The sequence below is a fragment of the Dendrobates tinctorius genome, unplaced genomic scaffold, assembly GCF_039654945.1.
Source record: "Dendrobates tinctorius isolate UK_male_01 unplaced genomic scaffold, ASM3965494v1 ptg000165l, whole genome shotgun sequence".
NCBI lineage: Eukaryota > Metazoa > Chordata > Amphibia > Anura > Dendrobatidae > Dendrobates > Dendrobates tinctorius.
In genome coordinates, this window is record NW_027361832.1 from 18,321,093 (window position 1) to 18,343,618 (window position 22,526).

General features: G+C 43.8%; 1 protein-coding gene across 3 annotated transcripts in view; it reads left to right on the top strand.

Annotated features, from left to right (window-relative positions):
* The window catches only part of CNGB3 (cyclic nucleotide gated channel subunit beta 3), a 226,683-nt gene that overhangs the window by 171,961 nt on the left and 32,196 nt on the right, over window positions 1-22,526 (top strand). For all 3 annotated transcript variants that reach the window (XM_073550539.1, XM_073550538.1, XM_073550540.1), the window contains 2 exons: window positions 6,610-6,707; window positions 13,597-13,680. In XM_073550539.1, coding sequence (XP_073406640.1) covers window positions 6,610-6,707; window positions 13,597-13,680 — 182 coding nt within the window. The remainder of the gene's footprint in view (window positions 1-6,609; window positions 6,708-13,596; window positions 13,681-22,526) is intronic.

The following is a 22,526-nucleotide window of genomic DNA, read 5'->3' on the forward strand; positions in this document are numbered from 1 at the left end:
AGGTGGAGGTTGGGAGGTAACCTGCTGTAGAGCACCGTGGCACGAATGCATTACATGCATCTGCTGGGTAGGAGATAGTGTTGCCATGCGTTCCACAACAGACCTGAAAAAGGTGTGGTTTGGCGAAGATCTTGCTTCTGAATGCATGGTTTGCAGAAGTGTCTTCACCTCCAGAATGCTGGAGTTGATCTGCTGAAAGCCTGCGGAGATTTGCTCTGACAAGACTTTTAGACAGTTCTGGAAAGATGCATTCAGATGCAAGAACTCTTGCGCATAACTCTTTTCCTGACCCCTCTGCCGCTGCCGCCCAGTACCCGCAGGTGTACTAGAGGTGGCAGGGGCAGAAGGGTGGGGTAAAGCGAAAGCGATCTCCTCACCAGCAGCTTCATGTAATGTAGGCGGCCACGATGCTCCTGTGCTGGTGGATGGGACAGATGGGTCGAATGTGTGGGAAGGCTGGGAAGGTGCAGATATACCGGGGCGGTCGAAGTGTCCCTCGGTGCCGGTCTCCTCAGGGATTGCCTCAGAAGGGTCCAATCGTGCAGGCTCCCGAGTGCTGCTCACCGTGCTGTGGAATAAAGAGAAAAAAAAACAATTAAAATACTGACATGGTATGGCCCTGGCTGAAAAAAAAAAGTTACATCTTACATTTTTTTTCACATGTGGTGTGTAATATTTACCTTCTGGTGAGCATTGTTTCCCAGAGGAACGACAGGGCTTGTGCGTACTTGTACTTGCTCCTGCGTCCTCCAGATCCACTCGGGGCCCGCATCTCTTTATTGAACTCCTTCTTGAAACGATCCCTCACAGACCGCCACCGATTCACAATTCTGTTCCCTGAAACGAGAAAGGAGTGGTTAGTATACAACATCAGTGTTTCACAAACTCCAGTCCTCATGGTCCCCAGGGGTCATGTTTTCAGGATTTCCATAGTAAATAGAAATCCTGAACACATGATCCGTGGGGACCACGAGGACTGGAGTTCGGGAAACACTGGTTTACATCAAGCAACCGGTACTGTATATACTTACGCTCTTTAATCTGGGCCCGAACATCGAGGTCCTCCCAGCGGCCCACAAGGAGCGAACAGATTTCCTCCCAGAGTCGTCGGGTAACGATAAGGTCAGCGTGGCGGCGGTCAGCCATATTCCAGAGCGGCTCCCTTTCTCTGACGAGATCGATGAGGTGGTCCACATCGAGTCCTCCATCCTCACCGTCAGAGTCGGGAGCACGCTGTGAAGGCTGTTAAAGAAAAAGACAAAAATAACATTAGCCTCCACAAAAGAAATGAAATAAAAAGTGCAAAAAAACAAAGCAAAAATATTTATACTTACACGCTGGTGACCGCCGCGTTGCTGTCGCCGACGACCCTGGGAGGCACTGCGAGTACCTCTTGGCCGAGCACCAGATTGGGAAGACTAGAGAAGAAAACAAAAAATGTTATGTCTTTGGATGTAGGCATTTGTTTGCTGTGTGTGGTCTGCAGAACATTGTTTTCTATGTGTTGTGTGTAGTGTGATGTTGTGTTTCTGCGTTTGATGCAAAAAACTTACCAATTGTGAGCCCACTCCAAGTGTCTGTCCACCCCTTCCTTCTTCTTCTGGGAGCTCCTCTTCATCTTGTGATTCCTGTTTTGAAATAAAAGGCAATGAATAGACATATATTACAGAGATGATGGATTTTGGAAATAAAAACTTACCGTCAAACGCTGACGATGCGAGGGAGGGCTCCCAGAAGAAGATGTGCTGTCCTGTTGATGGCCAGACTCCATGGCTGTGGGTATTGCTGCTGCTGTTGCTGCTGCCAGTGATGCCATTTCTGCTGCTGCTGCTGCTGCTGCATCTCTTTGGCGGCTGTTGAATAAAGAGAAACAAAGGGCCAATGAATATCTTGATATTCCATGGCCCTAGTTTGGAGGAATGGGGGATTTGATAATTACCGTCTCTCATCTGCTGCTGGACTCCCCTCCTCAGCATGTTCCATTTGCTGCTCCATTTGGGGTGGTGCTGATGGTGCTGCTGCTGCAGATGTCTGCTGCCTTCTCCTGCTCCTGGTTCTTGGCTTGGGTGGCATGTTGGGTGTGGCTGAGGGTCCCATTGTCTTGCTTTTATATATCTCCTGTGGGCAGAGCTACTGAGCATGCTCAGACCAAAAAACCGGATCCGGCGCATTGCGGCGCTCATAGGCTTTCATTGTGTGAAAAAGCCGGACGTGCCGGATCCGGCGTGTCCGGCTTTTTCGCCGGAGACAAAAACGTTACAGTAGCCGTTTTTTCCAGACGCCGGATCGCGACACATTGCCGGATCAGGCGAAAACCGGATGAAACGCATGGCCATCCGGCGCAAATGCAAGTCAATGGGGGGGAAACCGGATCCGGCATTGCATTTCGCCGGATCCGGTTTCTGTCAAAAGCGCCGGATCGCGCCTGACGGCGAAAACCTGATGTGTGAAAGAGGCCTTACTTTTCATATGCAGCTCTGTGACCTCAACAGAGCTACTTTTGTGCACCAGGTGCAGTTAAACCTTGTGCACATTATCGTCCCTGTGTTCTGACATTTTAGCAGCGGTTATTTCACCTGCCGCACGGTGGACCCCGGGCGGCGAACACGTTTATTTATATTTTTTTAAGCGTGTTCCGCCGTCGTAACAGATATACTGGTCTGTGTTCCCAAAAGATTCTACTCATGAATCTTGAATTATTTTTATTATTATTATTGATTATTATTGCGCCATTTATTCCATGGCGCTTTACATGTGTGGAGGGGTATACATGATAAAAAAAAATACAGTAATCTTTTACAATACAAGCCACGACTGGTACAGGAGGAGAGAGGACCCTGCCCATGAGGGCTCACAATCTACTATGATCTAGAACTCAGGGCCCCTTACCTCTTCTCCACTCCCATTCTGGCCAATTACACAGCTGCCACACCCAATCATATAGATGTTTCTCCTCTAGTGTTTGTGAATTTTTGAATATACCCAACAACAGTCGAATCATCAATTTGCTGCCGCTTGCTGTAGTGTTCACATCGGTGCTCCATTTCTTCATATAGCCTCCAATGTCAGCCGGCTGATTGTAAATTTATTTCAATATCAAATCAATATTATTTTTCATCCATTGCGTGGGACACCCAAAAGACACATGGGCCCATCATGGCCCAGTGCATCTTACGCCTAATTGGTAATTGGGCACTGGCAAAAATACCAAAATGTATGGGAATGGCAAAGCCATATTAAAACAAAAAATATTTACAGGAACAAATTATATAATTTTCAAAAGTTTAGGAGGTCCAAAACTTTACTCAAAACACAAAGACATAAAAACTGATAATGTAACTCAGGTTAACTGTGCATCCAAGAACAGCCTTCAAGTACAATGCTATTACCCTATATACAACACATCAGGCTCCAGGTGTCTGGACCTACTCCATACATGGGCATCTGTTAGTTATGTACCTGCCTCTAAGGCCACGTTCCCACATTCAGTATTTGGTCAGTATTTTGAATGACTAGTTGTAAGCCAAAACCAGGAGTGGGTGAAAAATTTAGAAGTGGTGACGTGTTTCTATTATACTTTTCCTCTGGTTGTTCCACTTCTGGTTTTGGCTTACCAATACTGATGTAAAAGTGTGGTTTAGGGTTCGCTCACACAGATGTATAATACGAGGGAGGAGAATGCGGGAAAATATTGCCTTGCACACTGACCAATGTTATTAAATGAATCAGTGCTCATCTGCGAGTTTTTCCTTACCTCTTATCGGACTAAGGAAAAAATTGCAACATGCTGCGCTTGACTGCATATATCGGATGGGGCTTGCCAATGCAAGTCTATGGGTTTGAGTAAAAAATCGGACCATGCATATGCCACCCAATATTTACATATGCATCTCAGAGGAAACCTGATGTTTCATCAGTCAGGTACAGTAAATTGACAGCCAGAACAGTCAGAATAGAGAAAATAGAGAAGATAGCTAGATAGATAGATGTCCTGTAGATATATAATGTCACAAGTTCCCTAAATAAAATAAACTAGCACCCTTTAGTGCCTTTTATGTTGCACTAAATGGTGATTAGCCTTTTTTACTCTATTAAATAGATAATTAAAGAAAAATGACATAGGGTCCCTTCTGTTTTTGATAACCAGCAAAGGTAAAGCAGACAGCTGTTGGTCTATATTATCAGTCTGGAAAGGTCCATGGTTATTGGGCCCTTCCTAGTCTAAAAATACAAGCCTGCAGCCACCCCAGAATTGGCGCATCACATTAGATGCACCAATTCTGGCGCATTGCCTGGCCCTTCCCAATTGCCCTGGTGCAGTGGCAATCGGGGTAAAGGTATTTGGGATTGATGACAGCTATGATTTGTCAAAAATCACAGCTGCCATCAACCTCTGGGGTTAGCAATGGAGAGGTGTCTATCAGACACCCCCAGTACTAACCCAGTAATAAAAATAACAACACACAGGCAGAAAAAAACACTTTATTTGAATAAAGACTTTTCCATTGTATGCGGATTGCATTCACATGTCATACGGATGCTTGGAGAGGAAAAAAATTGCAGTCGCATGACAGTTTTCACTCGTCCAACTTTTCAGGAGCAACATCGGAGATATTTTTTATACGCCAGGGTAAGCGAGCCCTTAACCACTCGGATGCTGCTGTCAATCTCTGATATTAGTATTTCATTGATTTGATCCAAAGAATCACTTAAGTTGCCCATGAGATCACTCAGTCGTGGCGTGCTGATGGAGTTACTATAGAATCCAATTGAGTTGTTTATTAAAATAAAAATATCCAGAAATTGTGGAGTGCCGATGGGTTCCCATGGCAGCCGGGACTCTACTGAAGGCCCTTGTTTCCACCATACTTGTAAGATTGTTAGTTTCACTACATACTGCCAAAGTCAATTATTGCAGCATATTATACAAATAATTATCAATCACAAGCCATGGGTGTATGCCTAAAAAATGTAAGCAAAAATAGTGTTAAAAAATAATTAAAACAAAAAGAAGAAAAAAATCCTAAAGGTTCATATCAATCCCATTATCTTATTACAACAATAAAAACATAAATATAAAAAAATGTAGTCCTAAATATCAAAATATAACAAATTGTTTCACTCATGCAGTAAAATTAACACAACCCAAAAGATTTTTAAAATCAGATATTTTTGAGAGACGCAAAATTTAAAAAAAAAACTTTATAAACTTGGTATCTGAAGTCATACTGACTGGCATCTTTAAGTTGCCAGCTCATTTTTACTGCACATCAAGCATTGTAAAAAAAAAAATGCAATTTTAAAAACAATATTGGTATTGGATTCTGTTTATCCATTTCATCCACAATAATTTTTTTTTCTGTTTTACAATACTTTTTATGGTAAAGTGAATGATGTCATTCGAAACTACAAGTCATCTTGCAAAAAAACAGCCGCAACAGCTTTGACTTTTTTGTGCTTTTTAAGGTGCTTTTTTGTTTAAAGCATTTTTATGCTGCTGTTACTTCAGTATTTAAATTTGGATCTTTTTTTTTTTTTTTCTAACAAAAGCACCTGAAGAGTTGATATATGGTTTCTTTTTCTACATGTGCTCTCTTGTTAAGTTTTCGCATTGGAAGTACTAGAGTACTCAGCAATCACGAGAACAGGAATCCCAAGAACCTGTAAAAAATGGAGCACAGGCATACTACTTCTTCCATGCTCTGTTCTCCTTTTGCACAGGGGACTTAGGCTACTTTCAGACTTCAGTTTTTTGCTATCCGGCACGATGCGGCGAAATATGTAAAAGCCGGATCCGGCGCCTGTTACGACCGGATCCGGCTTTTTGCCAATACACTTTCAATGACGCTGCATTGCGCCGGATGGCAATGCGGCGCGTCCAGCTTTTGCCGGATACGGCAAGAATTGCCGGTCCTGCATCTGGAAAAACGCTGCATGCAACATTTTTTCCAAACGCCGGACCTGTTTTTCGCACTGCGCATGCCCGGAAGACCTTCTCTGCCAGGAATATATCCAGCAGAAAGAAGGATCCGGTGTTTGCGTCCGGATCCAGTAGTCCGGTATTTCACCGCATCCTGCCGGATAAAGAAAACTGAAGTCTGAAAGTAGCCTTAGGATCCTTGTTATTACAGATCTCAGCTGCAATCAAAAACTTATTATTCATCCTGTGAATAGGGAATAGGGAACACATTGATTTTTTGGGAAACCCCTTTAGAGGTCACCTCTGTGGCCTACATCTGTAATTTTAGATGAAAAGTTATACTCAGGCATAAAATATGTAATATATAGCCACCTCGTTCCCATACTGAGGATTGTTTATATGCCATGAAAAGAAAGAATGCCTTTGAGAGTTTTGTAGTTGCACAGATCGATGTGAATACTTTTCTGCCCAATGATGACAAAAGTATTCTCAGCGTGATGAGAATACTTTTGTCATCATTGGGCGGAAAAGTATTCACATCGGTTTTTCTGGCTAACACGGTACCACAATATAATTTATTATTGTACATCATCGTAGTTGCACAGGTAAAGGGTTGATCGGTCCGGATCTCCTAAGCCTTACTGACTATTCTTTCTTGCGTATGACTATATTTATTTGTATTTTTACAGATGAATCTGAGCTCCTTGAGCAAATGCCAGTAAAAATGCAGCTGGCTATTGCAATGGATGTAAATTTAGCCATTGTCAACAACGTGGAATTATTCAAAGTAAGTGGCGCCAGTTCCTATATATCTGTGCAATCCCTCTCTGCTCGTGCGCTTGTGGTCTTTTTTACAGCAATCTGATGCCATACATGTATGGGACCCCTGCAGCACATCACAGGTGTAACGAATGGAAGCGGAGGCACAGGTGATGAAGTTCACATTAGTTTTTTATTTTTTGAGTGGAACCTCGGGACCACAGTCCAGGGGGCTCTGAAGGGGGCGTGACTAGTGAGCCTCAGGTAGCCGAAGTAAGATCCGTCGAACAGGACCAGAGTGGATTACCTGAGGGACACAGGTGCCACCTCCAGTTAGACCCTGGACACGTGGCAGCTGTCCCAGTGGGACAAACGGGTAAACAGATATTACAGATAAGGTCGAGCTGACCAGCGGACACCGAGTATGCGAGATGAAGCTGGCACTGGCAAAGATCATCAGGTTCCGGGTGTCATGATCTCAGTGCAGGTTTGACTCGCACACGTGTCTGGAACCAGTGCTGATGACTGGCATTTCTGGGGTTAAAGGTTGTGATCCCAGTGCAGGCTTACCTGCACACCTGGGGCTATGATTGTGGCCTCTCCCTGGTTCTGGGAGAGGCTTCTTATAGCCTCAGGACGCTCCCATCCCCGTCAGTTATACTTTCGCCCTTGGCATTGTGTGGTGACCCCTGAGTGTGTTTGTGCTGTGTTCTGGTTGCTTGATTCTCTATGTGTGACTCGGTCTGTTCTCTGGATATTGCTTTGGATTCTGCTTGGTACCTTTTATGTCTGTTTGGTTTTGACTTCTGCTTGGCCCTGACTATCCGTTCTGTCTCATCCCTGGTACTTTACAGATATCTCTGTGTATGACCTCAGTTTTGCCTGACTCTGAGTATTTCTGTATAGTGTCCTGCCATCTCTGAAAGCAGGACGCTAAGCCCCGCCCCCTTGCAGTCACATGACCGTAGGTCCTGTGACTGCTTGCTAAACTTCAGCATCCACAGGTCCTGTGTATCTGTACTTTCCGGCTGTACCTGACCCCGGGCCCCCCTACAGTGCGGGTGAGTCCCTGCTCAGCAGAGGCTGCATGCCGGCGATGACAGGATCCTGACACCTGGTAGTTAGGAGGAAGCTGGCTCCAGAAACTGTAGCGTTGTCCAGGGGTTTGGATGGTAGAATGGCGGAACGGGATGGAACTTGAGACAAAAGGTACAGATGTCGTCTAGGATAGTCGGACAACAGGTCACTGATATTCTGCGGAAACAAACATAGTGAGCAGAGTGCAAAACGGAATCCTATAACAGCACAGGCAGAAGAGAGACAGAACCAGGATTAGCAAGAGTAGATACTCGTTGCTTCAGCACCCTCCCTATGGTAATCAGTGTGCTGTCATTGGTTAATTGATATTTTCATATAATGCGTGCTGCCTCTTAAAGAGACCAGAGGTAAGCATCCTAAGCACTCTCCCTGGAGGCCTGCTGGCAGCGAGCCAGGAAGCAGAGGAGAGGGAGGCAGCAGTAGGACGCCGAGGGACAGACAGAGAATGAGGATCCTTACAGGGACCTTGCAGAGGTACAGGGGCAGCCTCGGGAGCAGGTGAGGGACCAGAACTGGGACCAGTGCCCGAACCGGGTGCCGGACCAGAACTTGGTGTAACAGGCATCAACAGTGGATCTAACATGCACGGCACAAGACCTTTGAGACCAGTGATTGGCTGCAGCAGTAGCAGGTATAAGAAATAAGAAAACATAGATGGGCAGTGACCATTGGAGTCTCAGTGCTGGAGAAGTAGGATATTTAAAGAGCTTTCCAAACAAATAATGACTGCTGGGACCCCGAACAAGCCCTAGAACGATGGTCCTAACCCCCAATGTGAATGAAGCAGCAGTGAGCATATATGGCCACCCCTCTATTTATTTCTGGGGTGCATTTATGTTCAATATGTTTGACCTCTACTCATATGTATGACCTCTACTCATATGTAAAGTCAATCCATTGACACTTCTGCTCCATTCACATGAAAAACAAGTGACTTCTATTCGTGTTCTGGAGGATTCGCACTGGACGTACCCTCAGCAATCATTTACTACTTTAGCTAACCCCTTTAACAGGTGGGTATTTGCTGCTTGTTTATTTATTTCCTGATTAATGTCTTTAAAAGGTCTTTCTCCAGTTAAGGCTACTTTCACACATCAGGTTTTCGGCGTCAGGCGCGATCCGGCGTCGTGCCGGAATGCCGGATCCGGCAAATGTTTTGTAAAACCTGATGTGCCGGATCTGGTTTTCTGCCGGATCCGTCTTGTTCTTGACAGACAAAACCGGATCCGTCTCATCCGGTTCATCCGTTTTTCTATCCGTTTTTCGACGGATTACGCCGGATCTGGTTTTTAAAATTGACCCTTGTGGCCTTCCGAACGGGATTGGCTACTGGAAAACTATATATAGCATGTTCCTACAGCCCTTCTTTGACAGGTTGTAGAGGAGAAAGTGCAGGTTGGAGAGAAGAGCAAGTTACTGGCGAAGATGGATGTTGTCATTGGAAATATTACCACTAGAAGTTCTGTGACGGTTTCAGTAATGAGGGACAATTTTGCACTATACTTTATGTCACCTCAAGGCAGAGTACACTGGCAGGATGACAGAGTGTGAAAGATTTGTGCCCTAACCAAACTTGTGTACCTTCTGGACCAACAGTATATACCTTTGCCAACCAAAGTTGGCTATCTTGTCATGGTCTTACTATTTTTAGCTTTAGGCCACAGGTGTGTACCTGGTTGTGTTTTATGCAAAGTATTTCACCTTTTAACAAAAGTTGTGTACATTGTTAGGAAATCACCAACAATAAACACAACTTTTCAGGTGAAATACTTTGCTTCAAACACAACCAGGAACACAACTGTGGCAAAAAGCTAAAATTTACCCACTGTTATATACCTGGTTTTGAATACCTTTTTACCTTTTAAATACCCTGTATTTAACCTTTTTTTTAAACATATTTCGCCGCAGAAAGAAATGACAGACAACCAGTGTAAACAATAATTTAACTTTTATTTAAAATATTTTTTTTTGTGTAAACTGTTTTTAAAGTTAAAAAAACTTTTTTAATAAAGGTTTGAAACCAACCAAATGGGCATTTTTATTACAAAAAAAACATTATAACTCGGTGTAGTGTGGGGTGGAAATACTGCTGGAGGGGCTGCGGGACACTTCGACAATGGGAGTGTGGAGAGAGGACTGGGATCGTGGTGGGGAAGGAACAGTTAGAGGTGATGGTGTGGAAAAAGCTACAAAATGGGTGGACATGTGGGAGGCAGAAGAGGTGGTGGGCGGTGGAGTGGAGGGTTGGGCAGGGACTGTAGGAGCAGATGATGTTGATGGAAAGTTGTATGGGGAAGGAGTTTGATACGGGGAAGGAGTTTGGTACGGGGAAGGAGTTTGGTACGGGGAAGGTTGCTGGAAGTGGGGAGATGTCTGGTACTGGGGAGGTTGCTGGTACTGGGAAGGTTGCTGGTACTGGTGAGGTTGCTGGTATGTAATAGGAGGGGGAGGATGGAAAGTGGCTGGAGGGGGTGCAGATGTAATAGGAGGGGGAGGATGGAAAGTGGCTGGAGGGGGTGCAGATGTAATAGGTGGGGGAGGATGGAAAGTGGCTGGAGGGGGTGCAGGTGGAGGAACTACAGTGGTGGGAGGTGGAGGTTGGGAGGTAACCTGCTGTAGAGCACCGTGGCACGAATGCATTACATGCATCTGCTGGGTAGGAGATAGTGTTGCCATGCGTTCCACAACAGACCTGAAAAAGGTGTGGTTTGGCGAAGATCTTGCTTCTGAATGCATGGTTTGCAGAAGTGTCTTCACCTCCAGAATGCTGGAGTTGATCTGCTGAAAGCCTGCGGAGATTTGCTCTGACAAGACTTTTAGACAGTTCTGGAAAGATGCATTCAGATGCAAGAACTCTGGCGCATAACTCTTTTCCTGACCCCTCTGCCGCTGCCGCCCAGTACCCGCAGGTGTACTAGAGGTGGCAGGGGCAGAAGGGTGGGGTAAAGGGAAAGCGATCTCCTCACCAGCAGCTTCATGTAATGTAGGCGGCCACGATGCTCCTGTGCTGGTGGATGGGACAGATGGGTCGAATGTGTGGGAAGGTGCAGATGTACCGGGGCGGTCGAAGTGTCCCTCGGTGCCGGTCTCCTCAGGGATCGCCTCAGAAGGGTCCAATCGTGCAGGCTCCCGAGTGCTGCTCACCGTGCTGTGGAATAAAGAGAAAAAAAAACAATTAAAATACTGACATGGTATGGCCCTGGCTGAAAAAAAAAAGTTACATCTAACATTTTTTTTCACATGTGGTGTGTAATATTTACCTTCTAGTGACCATTGTTTCCCGGAGGAACGACAGGGCTTGTGCGTACTTGTACTTGCTCCTGCGTCCTCCAGATCCACTCGGGGCCCGCATCTCTTTATTGAACTCCTTCTTGAAACGATCCCTCGCAGACCGCCACCGATTCACAATTCTGTTCCCTGAAACGAGAAAGGAGTGGTTAGTATACAACATCAGTGTTTCACAAACTCCAGTCCTCATGGTCCCCAGGGGTCATGTTTTCAGGATTTCAATAGTAAATAGAAATCCTGAACACATGATCCGTGGGGACCACGAGGACTGGAGTTCGGGAAACACTGGTTTACATCAAGCAACCGGTACTGTATATACTTACGCTCTTTAATCTGGGCCCGAACATCGAGGTCCTCCCAGCGGCCCACAAGGAGCGAACAGATTTCCTCCCAGAGTCGTCGGGTAACGATAAGGTCAGCGTGGCGGCGGTCAGCCATATTCCAGAGCGGCTCCCTTTCTCTGACGAGATCGATGAGGTGGTCCACATCGAGTCCTCCATCCTCACCGTCAGAGTCGGGAGCACGCTGTGAAGGCTGTTAAAGAAAAAGACAAAAATAACATAATTAGCCTCCACAAAAGAAATGAAATAAAAAGTGCAAAAAAACAAAGCAAAAATATTTATACTTACACGCTGGTGACCGCCGTGTTGCTGTCGCCGACCACCCTGGGAGGCACTGCGAGGACCTCTTGGCCGAGCACCAGATTGGGAAGACTAGAGAAGAAAACAAAAAATGTTATGTCTTTGGATGTAGGCATTTGTTTGCTGTGTGTGGTCTGCAGAACATTGTCTTCTATGTGTTGTGTGTAGTGTGATGTTGTGTTTCTGCGTTTGATGCAAAAAACTTACCAATTGTGAGCCCACTCCAAGCGTCTGTCCACCCCTTCCTTCTTCTTCTGGGAGCTCCTCTTCATCTTGTGAATCCTGTTTTGAAATAAAAGGCAATGAATAGACATATATTACAGAGATGATGGATTTTGGAAATAAAAACTTACCGTCAAACGCTGACGATGCGAGGGAGGGCTCCCAGAAGATGATGTGCTGTCTTCCTGGTGGCCACACTCCATGCCTGTGGGTGGTGTTCCAGCTGCTGCCATTGCTGCTGCTGCTGCTGCTGCATCTATTGGGCGGCTGTTGAATAAAGAGAAACAAAGGGCCAATGAATATCTTGATATTCAATAGCCCTAGTTTGGAGGAATGGGTTATTTGATAATTACCGTCTCTCCTCTGCTGCTGGCCTCCCCTCCTCAGCATGTTCCATTTGCTGCTCCATTTGGGGTGGTGGTGGTGCTGATGGTGCTGCAGTGGTCTCCTGCCTTCTCCTGCTGCGCTTGGTTGCTTTCTTGGGTGGCATGTTGGGTGTGGCTGTGGGTCCCACTGTCTTGCTTTTATATATGTCTTGTGGGCAGAGCTACTGAGCATGCTCAGACCAAAAAACCGGATCCGGCCACCGGATCCGGCTTTCGCCGGATCAGGCGCATTGCGGCGCTCATAGGCTTTCATCGTGTGAAAAAGCCGGACGCGCCGGATCCGGCGTGTCCGGCTTTTTCGCCGGAGACAAAAAACGTTACAGCAGCCATTTTTTCCAGACGCCGGATCGCGACACATTGCCGGATCCGGCGAAAACCGGATGAAACGCATGGCCATCCGGCGCAAATGCAAGTCAATGGGGGGGAAACCGGATCCGGCATTGCATTTCGCCGGATCCGGTTTCTGTCAAAAGCGCCGGATCGCGCCTGACGGCGAAAACCTGATGTGTGAAAGAGGCCTAAGTCTTCAAAAGTGCACCACTCCTCTGCCGCCCAGCTTTCTGCACTCAGGGTGTATGTACAAACGCATGGGCCATGCATATACAGTGAACAAGTCGGTAAGACAGTATTCACACCACCAAGAAACTGGAACACAGAGATACACAATACAACAAACGTGAAAAAATACTCTGCTGTAAAAAAAAATTTTCAACAATAAACAGCAAGTGCTAGTAAAAAGATGATAGCAAAACAGGGTATTTAGTTGATACGTTTTTTGCAAAAAATGTATCCTAAGCCGCTCTACCAATGCCAAGGTATACCCATCTCAGAGCAGTCCTATCCAATGTATTTAAAACCTGACCATGTGAACAGTACCTATATTAGCAGTTTCTCTGTGTTCCTCTCAGGGGGTATGTTTAGCTCCTGAAGATACAGTTCAAGACACCTCCATGGCAACTTTGCATCTCCTTCATGGGAAAAGCGCAGCGATTCGGCAATCTTCAGAGCAGCGCTTGCAAGCTATATAGCAAACAGCAAGCGTGTGCTCCTTGCTTAGCAAGCTGGCCATCTCTGAGCTGAAATGTAAGGCTGCTTGCACCTTGTAATTTTACCCATTTATTGAATTGAACTTTACTTGTCAACCTTTTACTCACTTTTTACTGTTATATTTGTTTTACAAGTAAATAAAACACTGAACGAAAAAGGAAGTAGGACACCCCAGCAATACAAAGTGGTTATGATTATGAACCATAGCTTGAAATGTATTTTCTTTACTTTTCAGGGTTGCGATCACCAAATGATCCAGGATCTGCTGTTAAAACTGAAATCCATTGTCTATTTACCGGGAGATTTTGTTTGCAAAAAGGTATATTAATTTTTTATCTATTTCTTATGTTGTATCACTGAGAACGATCACAACTTGGTCAAAAAAGAATCCAAATACGATGAATTCTACAAATAATTTAGAAACACTAGAATTAGAAACTGATTACCACTAACTTATTGACTAGCAGCCAATATATACAGTGGGGAAAAAAAGTATTTAGTCAGCCACCAATTGTACAAGTTCTCCCACTTAAAAGGATGAGAGAGGCCTGTAATTGACATCATAGGTAGACCACAACTATGAGAGTCAAAATGAGAAAACAAATCCAGAAAATCACCTTGTCTGATTTGGCAAGATTTATTTTGCAAATTGTGGTGGAAAATAAGTATTTGGTCATTAACAAACGTTCATCTCAATATTTTGTTATAAATCCTTTGTTGGCAATGACAGAGGTGAAACGTTTTCTGTAAGTCTTCACAAGGTTGGCACACAGTGTTGGTGGTATGTTGGCCCATTCCTCCATGCAGATCTCCTCTAGAGCAGTGATGTTTTGGGCCTATCACTGGGCAACATGGACTTTCAAATTCCTCCAAAGGTTTTCTATGGGGTTTCCATTCAAAGTCGATGGAAACATTCGACTTTGAATGGAAACATTTCAAAGCTAGCTATCCATTTTAGTATCTTAGCTAAAAATGTATTAGTGTGGATCGTCAAACAGACAAAACATGATAAGGTTGTAAGGGCAGGATTAAAAACCTTGACAAAAATCCTGGCAACAACATTTTCCAAAAGACTTCATTCATGGTCTAAACGTGTTTCGAAGCTTCAATGATCACATCGCCTCTACGTAGTAGAATTACTCACTTGCTATGAGCGCCGACCACTGGACAGCACTCATAGCAATCCAACACTGACAACCATAGCAGTCTCCAGGAGATCTATGGTTGTCATGCCAACTCACCGGTGACCCGCAATCATGTGATGGAGGTCACTGGTGGGTGGATTTCCCGTCCGATGACCAGAAGCGCGCGTTAAATGCCGCTGTCAGAGTTTGAAAGTTGCATTTAACGAGTTAATAGCTGCGGGTGGATCGTGATTCCACCTGCGGCTATTCCGGACACATGTCAGCTGTTCAAAACAGCTGAGATGTCCCGGGAAAGATGTGGATTCACCGCCGGAAACCACATCAAAAGGGAGGGAAACGAACTCCGCCGTACTAGGTCGTAAAGAGGTTAAAGGCATTCCTTAATATGCAGCATTTTTTCCACATTTGACTAAAACTTTTTCACAGTTCTATATATATTATAAGAAATGGCACAATTAAACTTTATTTAAATAGCACTAAATTCTTAGTAGGGAATATACTTAGTAAAGAGCTGCTACTTAGATGTTGTAAAACTCAATAAAACTCAATAGCTGCTACTTCAGAAGTAAAATGTATTTTATTTTGTAAAGCGCTTTGTGACATTCACAGGGCGCTCATTATCCATCACATTGGCATCAGTGCTGTCATAATTGGTGATCTTGCCCATTGCATCTCTCGTTTGTACATCTAAATGATTTAGAAATGTTGATTTTAGTAAAATATTCAGTGTGTTCGCAGGCTGCAGCCGAGCTGATATTTTATGCTACATCATTAAAGATTAATTTCATCTGTTAAGCCTTTTGTCTGCTGTGAGCCAGAACCTGTGCTCATTGTGAAAAATCACTTGGGTGCTAGAAATTTCCTGTGGCCATTTTTCTGTAGCTATAAGCTGATAAACTTAGAAAAACACAGTAAAATGAGGGATATTTTTTTTTGTTTACCTGTGGCCATCATTTTCTTGCTTCAACTGGATACCTAAGTGAGCTGTGGACTTGGTATCATTCTTCATGAGGAGTGAAAATAATAAACAGTATCTATATACAAATGGGAGTGGTAGACAGCACTTAGGGCAGATATATAAAGCATGCCTAACATGTATATTGCGTGAGGATGAAAACGATTGAGGTTTTAAGGCAGACAAAATCATATTTCATAGACGACAGTGCAGTCTGTGGCTTACTGTGAAGGTATTTTATTATTATTATTATTATTATTATTATTATTATACATTTTTATAGCGCCATTTATTCCATGGGGCTTTACATGTGAAAAGGGGCAAATATAGACAAGTACAATAAACATGAGCAATACAAGACACACACAAGTACAGAAGGAGAGAGGACCCTGCCCGCGAGGGCTCACAGTCTACAGGGGATGGGCGAGGATACACTAGGAGAGGGTAGAGCTGGTCATTCGGCGGTTCAGTAGGCTGAGGATCACTGCAGGTTATAGGCTTGTTGGAAGAGGTGGGTCTTCAGGTTCTTTTTGAAGGTTTCCATGGTAGGCGAGAGTCTGATGTGCTGGGTAGAGAGTTCCAGAGTATGGGGGAAGCACGGGAGAAGTCTTGTATGTGGTTGTGGGAAGAAGAGATAAGAGGGGAGTAGAGAAGGAGATCTTGAGAGGATCGAAGGTTAACTGGGTAGTTTCTCCTATGTAAAAAAAACTGCACAGGATTCAAAACAGGGACAGCAATGAGACATTCCTTTCTTGGCAGGCTCTGGCTATGTTACCATTGGCTCAGGATAATGTTAACAGATTATTTTTAGTTTTCAGATATGTTGTCTTATAACTAGGGATGAAAAAGCACTGAAATGCTTGGGTCCTCGTTACTCCAACCGAACAATTTCTAATGCTCGGATGCTCGTTTGAGTAACGAGTATACATGGGAGTCAATGGGAATTCCAAACATTTTTTTTGCAGACCCTTTTACTCTACTTTAAGGGTAACAATAAACATTTAAAAATGGACAAGAAATTGGAGTTTAAAAAGAAGACTGTTAAGAAACACTATTTCCTGTATAATGACATGTATATAAAACAAAATTTAAAAAGGATTTAAAACTTATAATTATTAAAATAAACCAAAACAACACCTCCAAGGTATAGGGGGACAGCAAATGCAAGGTGTCCAGCTTTGAAACCCAATAGCTGAAGGTCGCAGAGGAATTAGGAATTCCGCTGGTTTTATCGGCAAAGTATTGCTTGACCATCTTTCAAAAAATTTTCCCTCCTTGTCAAAAATACCCAGTCATCAGGGCATGGACGCTGGAAGGGTGTCATGAAATTGCCCCAGGCCTTTGACAGTGTGCCCCCACCTCTGCTTTACCTGGTGTGTGTCTCCTTCACCTCTCCATCTTGGTTGGGCAAAGAAGCTTGCTTCCTGCCAGTAGCGTCTGATGGGAATTTTTTCAACATATTTTCCACAATGGCCTTCTGGTAGAGTACCATTTTAGAAGACCTCTCTGCCTCAAGAAGAAGGTAGAGGTTCAAAGAAGAAGAGATGCAAAGTTCTACTTTCACCGTGGGTCTAGCAGGGTGTACAACTAGTACTCTTTTTTTGGCCAATATGAATGTAGTGTGAGGATCACGGGAAAGGCAGCAGTATATAAAGTCTGCCATATGTGCCAAGGACACTACAGCCAACACTTCCCTGTCTCCACCATGATGACTACTTTCCATTTCCTTCTCCTCTATCTCTTCTTCCTCATCCCCTCCTCAGTCCATCCATGTAGGAGAGATGGGACGAAGCTTGTGTGGGTACTAGCCTCTTTTGTGCTATTAGCCAGCTTCTGCTCCTCCTCCTCTTTCTGAACCCCACCTCCTCATTGATACCCAATCTGGGATGAGCAGATGAGATGAGGCTGGGCTGGTACTGTATGTATCTCCCTGTCTCATGTCTTCCTCTGTCTCCACCTGGTCCGCATGCAAAGCTTCATGTATAATTGTGAGAAGCAACTGTTTAAGTAGGTACAGAAGCGGGATTGTTGCGCTGATGATGGCATCATCACCGTTGATCATCTTTGTGGAGTCCTCAAAGTCTTGGAAAACCACACAAATATCAGACATCCATGCCCACTCTTCAGTTGCTATGTGTAGCTGCTGACCAGAATACCGACGGGCATGTTGGAGCTGATATTCCACAACTGGCCTCTATTGCTCACAAAGCCTTGCAGCATATACAGTGTGGAGTTCCAGCATGTGGTCACCTAGCACACTTGATGGTGAGCTGGCATTTGCATGCACTGCTGCAGCACTTCCAGAGCGACAGCAGCTGTAGCTAACTTCTGGAAATGGGCGCTGACATAGCGTATCATTACCAGAAGGTCTGGCATATCTGGGTAGGTTTTCAGAAACTGCTGGACTACCAAGTTGAGCACGAGGGCCAAGCATGCGGTGTGAGCTTGCCAAGCTTCACAGCCACCACCAAGTTATACCCATTATCACACACGACCGTGCCTGGTTGTAAGTTTAGAGGCAAGAGACACAGATCTGTCTGATCTGTTATTCCTTCCAATAACTATGCCGTGGCGTGCAGTTTGTCTCCAAGACAAATTAGCTTCAGCAGAGTCTGTTGCCGCTTCGCTGACGCAGTGCTGCAGAGCATCCAGATTTCGTCTGATGTAGATGATGTCTCTGAGATAGTATATATGAGATAGAGAATGAGGAGGATGGGTTGCAGGAACTGATATAGGAGATGGAGGAAACCCTGATAGAAGTAGAGCCAGCAATCCTTGGCTTCAGTAGACCAAATGCTATGCCAGGGTGGGACTTGGCCCCAGCCTCCACAATGTTCACCCAGTGTACCATCAGGGAAATGTAGCATCTCTGGCCACATGCGCTTGTCCATGTGTCGGTCGCTAATGGATAATCCCAGTCACTGCATTGGTAAGGGCACGGGTGCTGTTCCTAGACACGTGCTAGTACAAGGCAGGGATGCCACGATGGGAGAAATAGTGGCAGATGGGAATTGAGTACCAAGGGACCAAATTTGTACACCTGTAGCAGGACAATTTTTGATTTTTATTTCAAACCAATGACATTTCACACAAACCAGGTTCAACAATATATATAACAATAGTAAAATTTTGAACAACCAAATTTGTACACCTGTAGTGGGACAATTTTTGTTTTTTTATGTCAAACCAATGAAATTTCAAACAAACCACGTTCTACAGTGTATATGACAACTAACCCACCTTTTTTTCCATTAGTTAAAACATATTTAGCTATACAGTTTGCAAAAAGTGAAACATATTTCATTGAAAAGATTGTTAAGTAAAAGAAAACTGACAAAATATCTTTGTTGTAAAATAATAAATAAAAAATAAAAACTTGATGGAAATAGTTAATTTTTGAACAACCGAATTTCTACACCTGTATCAGGCCAATTTTCCTTTTTATTTCAAACCAATGAAATTTCAAACAAACCAAGTTCTAGATTATATATGATAATAGTCAATTTTTGAACAAGCATACTTGTACATCTGTAGCAAGTCATTTTTGGTTTATATTTCAAACCAGCAAAAGTTCACACAAAGCAGGTTCTACAGTACAAATTATACAACCCATAATTTATCAACCCATTCCACCACATGGCTAACCCCGCACCAAGGAAACAGCAAACGAACCTCTTGATATGGTCTTTATTATTATTATTTATTTATATAGCACCATTGGTTCCATGGTGCTGTACATGAGAAGGGGTTACATACACATTACAGGTATCACTTACAGTAAACAAACTACAATAACAGACTGATACAGAAGTGCAAGGACCCTACCCTTGCGGGCTTACATTCTACAGTATGGTGGGGAAGGAGACAGTAGGTTGGAGGGTTGCGGCAGCTCCGGTGTTGGTGAGGCGGTAGCTCCGGTAGTGGTGAGGAGGCAGCGGGGTCATTGCAGCCTGTAAGCTTTCTTGAAGAGGTGGGTTTTCAGGTTCCATCTGAAGGATCCGAATGTGGTTGATAGTCGGACATGTTGGGGTGCAGAATTCCAGAGGATGGGGACTATTCAGGAGAAGTCTTGGAGGCAATTAGGTGAGAAGCGAATAAGTGTGGAGGAGAGAAGGTCTTGGAAGGACCAGATATTATGTGAGGGAAGATATCGCAAGATTAGTTCAGTGATATATGGAGACAGATTATGGATGGCTTTGTAGGTCAGTATTAGTAATTTGAACTGGATATGCTGAGGGAATGGGAGTCAGTGAAGAGATTTGCGGAGGAATAGCAAGGAGAGAGATTAATTAGTCGGGCAATTAAAGATGGACTGGAGAGGTGCGAGAGTGTTAGCAGGGAGACCACAGAAAAGGATGTTGCAGTAGTTGAGGCAGGAGGTGATGAGGGCATGCACAAGCCTTTTAGTAGATTGAGGGTTGAGGAAAGGACAGATTCTGAAGATATTTTTGAGATGGAGGCGATAAGAGGTGGAAAGAGCTTAGCAATGCGGTTTGAAGGAAAGGGCAGAGTCAAGGGTTACTACGAGGCAGCTGACTTCTGGTACGGGGGAAAGCGTAATGTCATTAATTGTGATAGATCAGGTAAGGAAGATCTGTGAGATGGAGGAAAGTTGGTGAGTTCAGATTTGTCCACATTGAGCTTGAGGAAGCGAGAGGAGGATATGGCTGATAGACACTCCAAATAAAGTCCGTGGAGCCTCATTTAAGAGTCTCAAACACGGGACTAGCCAGATCTTCCTCCAGGGAAGGACCCAGCCAAGGAGTGGCTCCTTTCGGAAACCACCATTACCACCATATTAAGTGGCCCTTTAAAATCATAGAATCATAGAATCATAGAATCGTAGAGTTGGAAGGGACCTCCTGGGCCATCTGGTCCAACCCCCTGCTCAATGCAGGATTCGCTAAATCATCCCAGTCAGATGTCTGTCCAGCCTCTGTTTGAAGACTTCCATTGAAGGAGAACTCACCACTTCTCGTGCCAGCCTGTTCCACTCATTGATCACTCTAACTGTCAAAAAGTTTTTTCTAATATCTAATCTGTGTCTCTTCCCATTCAGTTTCATCCCATTGCTTCTAGTCTTTCCTTGTGCAAATGAGAATAAAGTTGATCTTTCTACAATGTGACAGCCCTTTAGATATTTGTAGACAGCTATTAAGTCTCCTCTCAGTCTTCTCTTTTGCAAACTAAACATTCCCAAATCCTGCAACCTTTCCTCATAAGACAGGGTTTGCAGACCGGTCACCATTCTGGTCGCTCTTTTCTGAACTTGCTCCAGTTTGTTGATGTCTTTTTTAAAATGTGGTGCCCAAAACTGGACACAATATTCCAGATGAGGTCTGACCAAAGAGGAGTAGAGGGAAATAATGACTTCACGTGATCTAGACTGTATGCTTCTGTTAATACATCCTAGAATTGCATTTGCTTTTTTGCTGCTGCATCACACTGTTGACTCATATTCAGTCTGTGATCTATTAGTATACCCAAGTCTTTTTCACATGTGCTGTCACTTAGCCCTATTCCTCCCATTCTATATATGCTTTTTTCATTTTTATTGCCCAGATGTAGTACTTTGCATTTCTCCCTGTTAAAAACCATTCTGTTAGTTGCTGCCCACTTCTCCAGTTTATTTAAATCTTTTTGAATCCTCTCTCTCTCTTCTCTAGTATTAGCTATCCCTCCTAGCTTTGTGTCATCAGCAAATTTAATCAGTTTACCCTCAATTCCTTCATCTAAATCGTTGATAAAGATGTTGAACAATACAGGGCCCAGGACAGAGCCCTGTGGTACCCCACTTGAGACATTCTTCCAACTGGATGTGCAGCCATTTACGACCACTCTTTGGGTCCGATCACTAAGCCAGTTATGAATCCACCTAACAGTTGCCTTGTCCATTCCATACTTAGTCATTTTTTCAATAAGGATTGTATGAGAGACTTTGTCAAATGCTTTGCTGAAGTCAAGATATACTATATCTACAGCATTTCCTTGATCCACCCAATCAGTGATACCGTCACAGAAGGAAATTAAGTTAGTCTGACATGACTTATTAGTTACAAACCCATGCTGACTCTGTTTAATCACTTCATTCTTATCCAGGTATTGACATACATGTTGTTTAATAATTTGTTCAAAGATCTTTCCTGGTATAGAAGTCAGACTCACCGGCCTATAGTTGCCTGGGTCCACCTTCTTCCCCTTTTTGAAGATAGGAACAACATTTGCTCTTCTCCAGTCTTCTGGCACTTCTCCTGTTCTCCAAGAATTTTCAAAGATTATGGAGAGGGGTTCAAAAATTTCTTCTGCTATCTCCTTCAGTACTCTGGGGTGTAATTCATCTGGACCTGGAGACTTGAATTCATTTAGGTTAGCTAAGTGTTTCCTCACTATCTTTCTGTTTATAGATATCCTGGATTCTTCTATTCCCTTAATAGGACAGTGAATAACAGTTGATGTTGCATTTCCTTTCTGAGAGAAAACAGATGCAAAATAGGAATTTAAAAGTTCAGCCTTCTCAACATCCTGTCTTACCATTTCATCATTTTCATCCTGTAAAAATCCTATAGCATCTTTGACTTTTCTTTTACTTTTGACATATCCCCAAAATCCTTTATTATTGCTTTTGACATCTCTTGCAAGCCTCAGTTCATTTTCAGCTTTAGATAATCTGATTTGTGCCCTGCAGGTTCTGCAGACAGCATTATATTCTTCTTTAGATATGCCTCCCTCTTTCCATTTTATAAACATTTTTTTCTTCCTTTTTAGCATGTGCTTAAGTTCTGTGTTCATCCATCCTGGTTTCCTTAAATGCTTCCTATTCTTCCCTCTTTTCGGAATTGTTAACAACTGTGCTTTGAGAATTTCATTTTTCAAGATTTCCCATCCTTCCTGGACATTTTTGTCTTTAAGGATATCCAGCCATTGGATCCCTCCAATTCTCTTTCTGAATCCCTTAAAATCTGCCTTTCTGAAATCTAACCTTGACGTCTGAGTCTTCACAGGTCTTCCACCTCTAGTTATCCAAAATTCTAAAATAGCATGGTCGCTACCTCCTAGGGTCCCAGC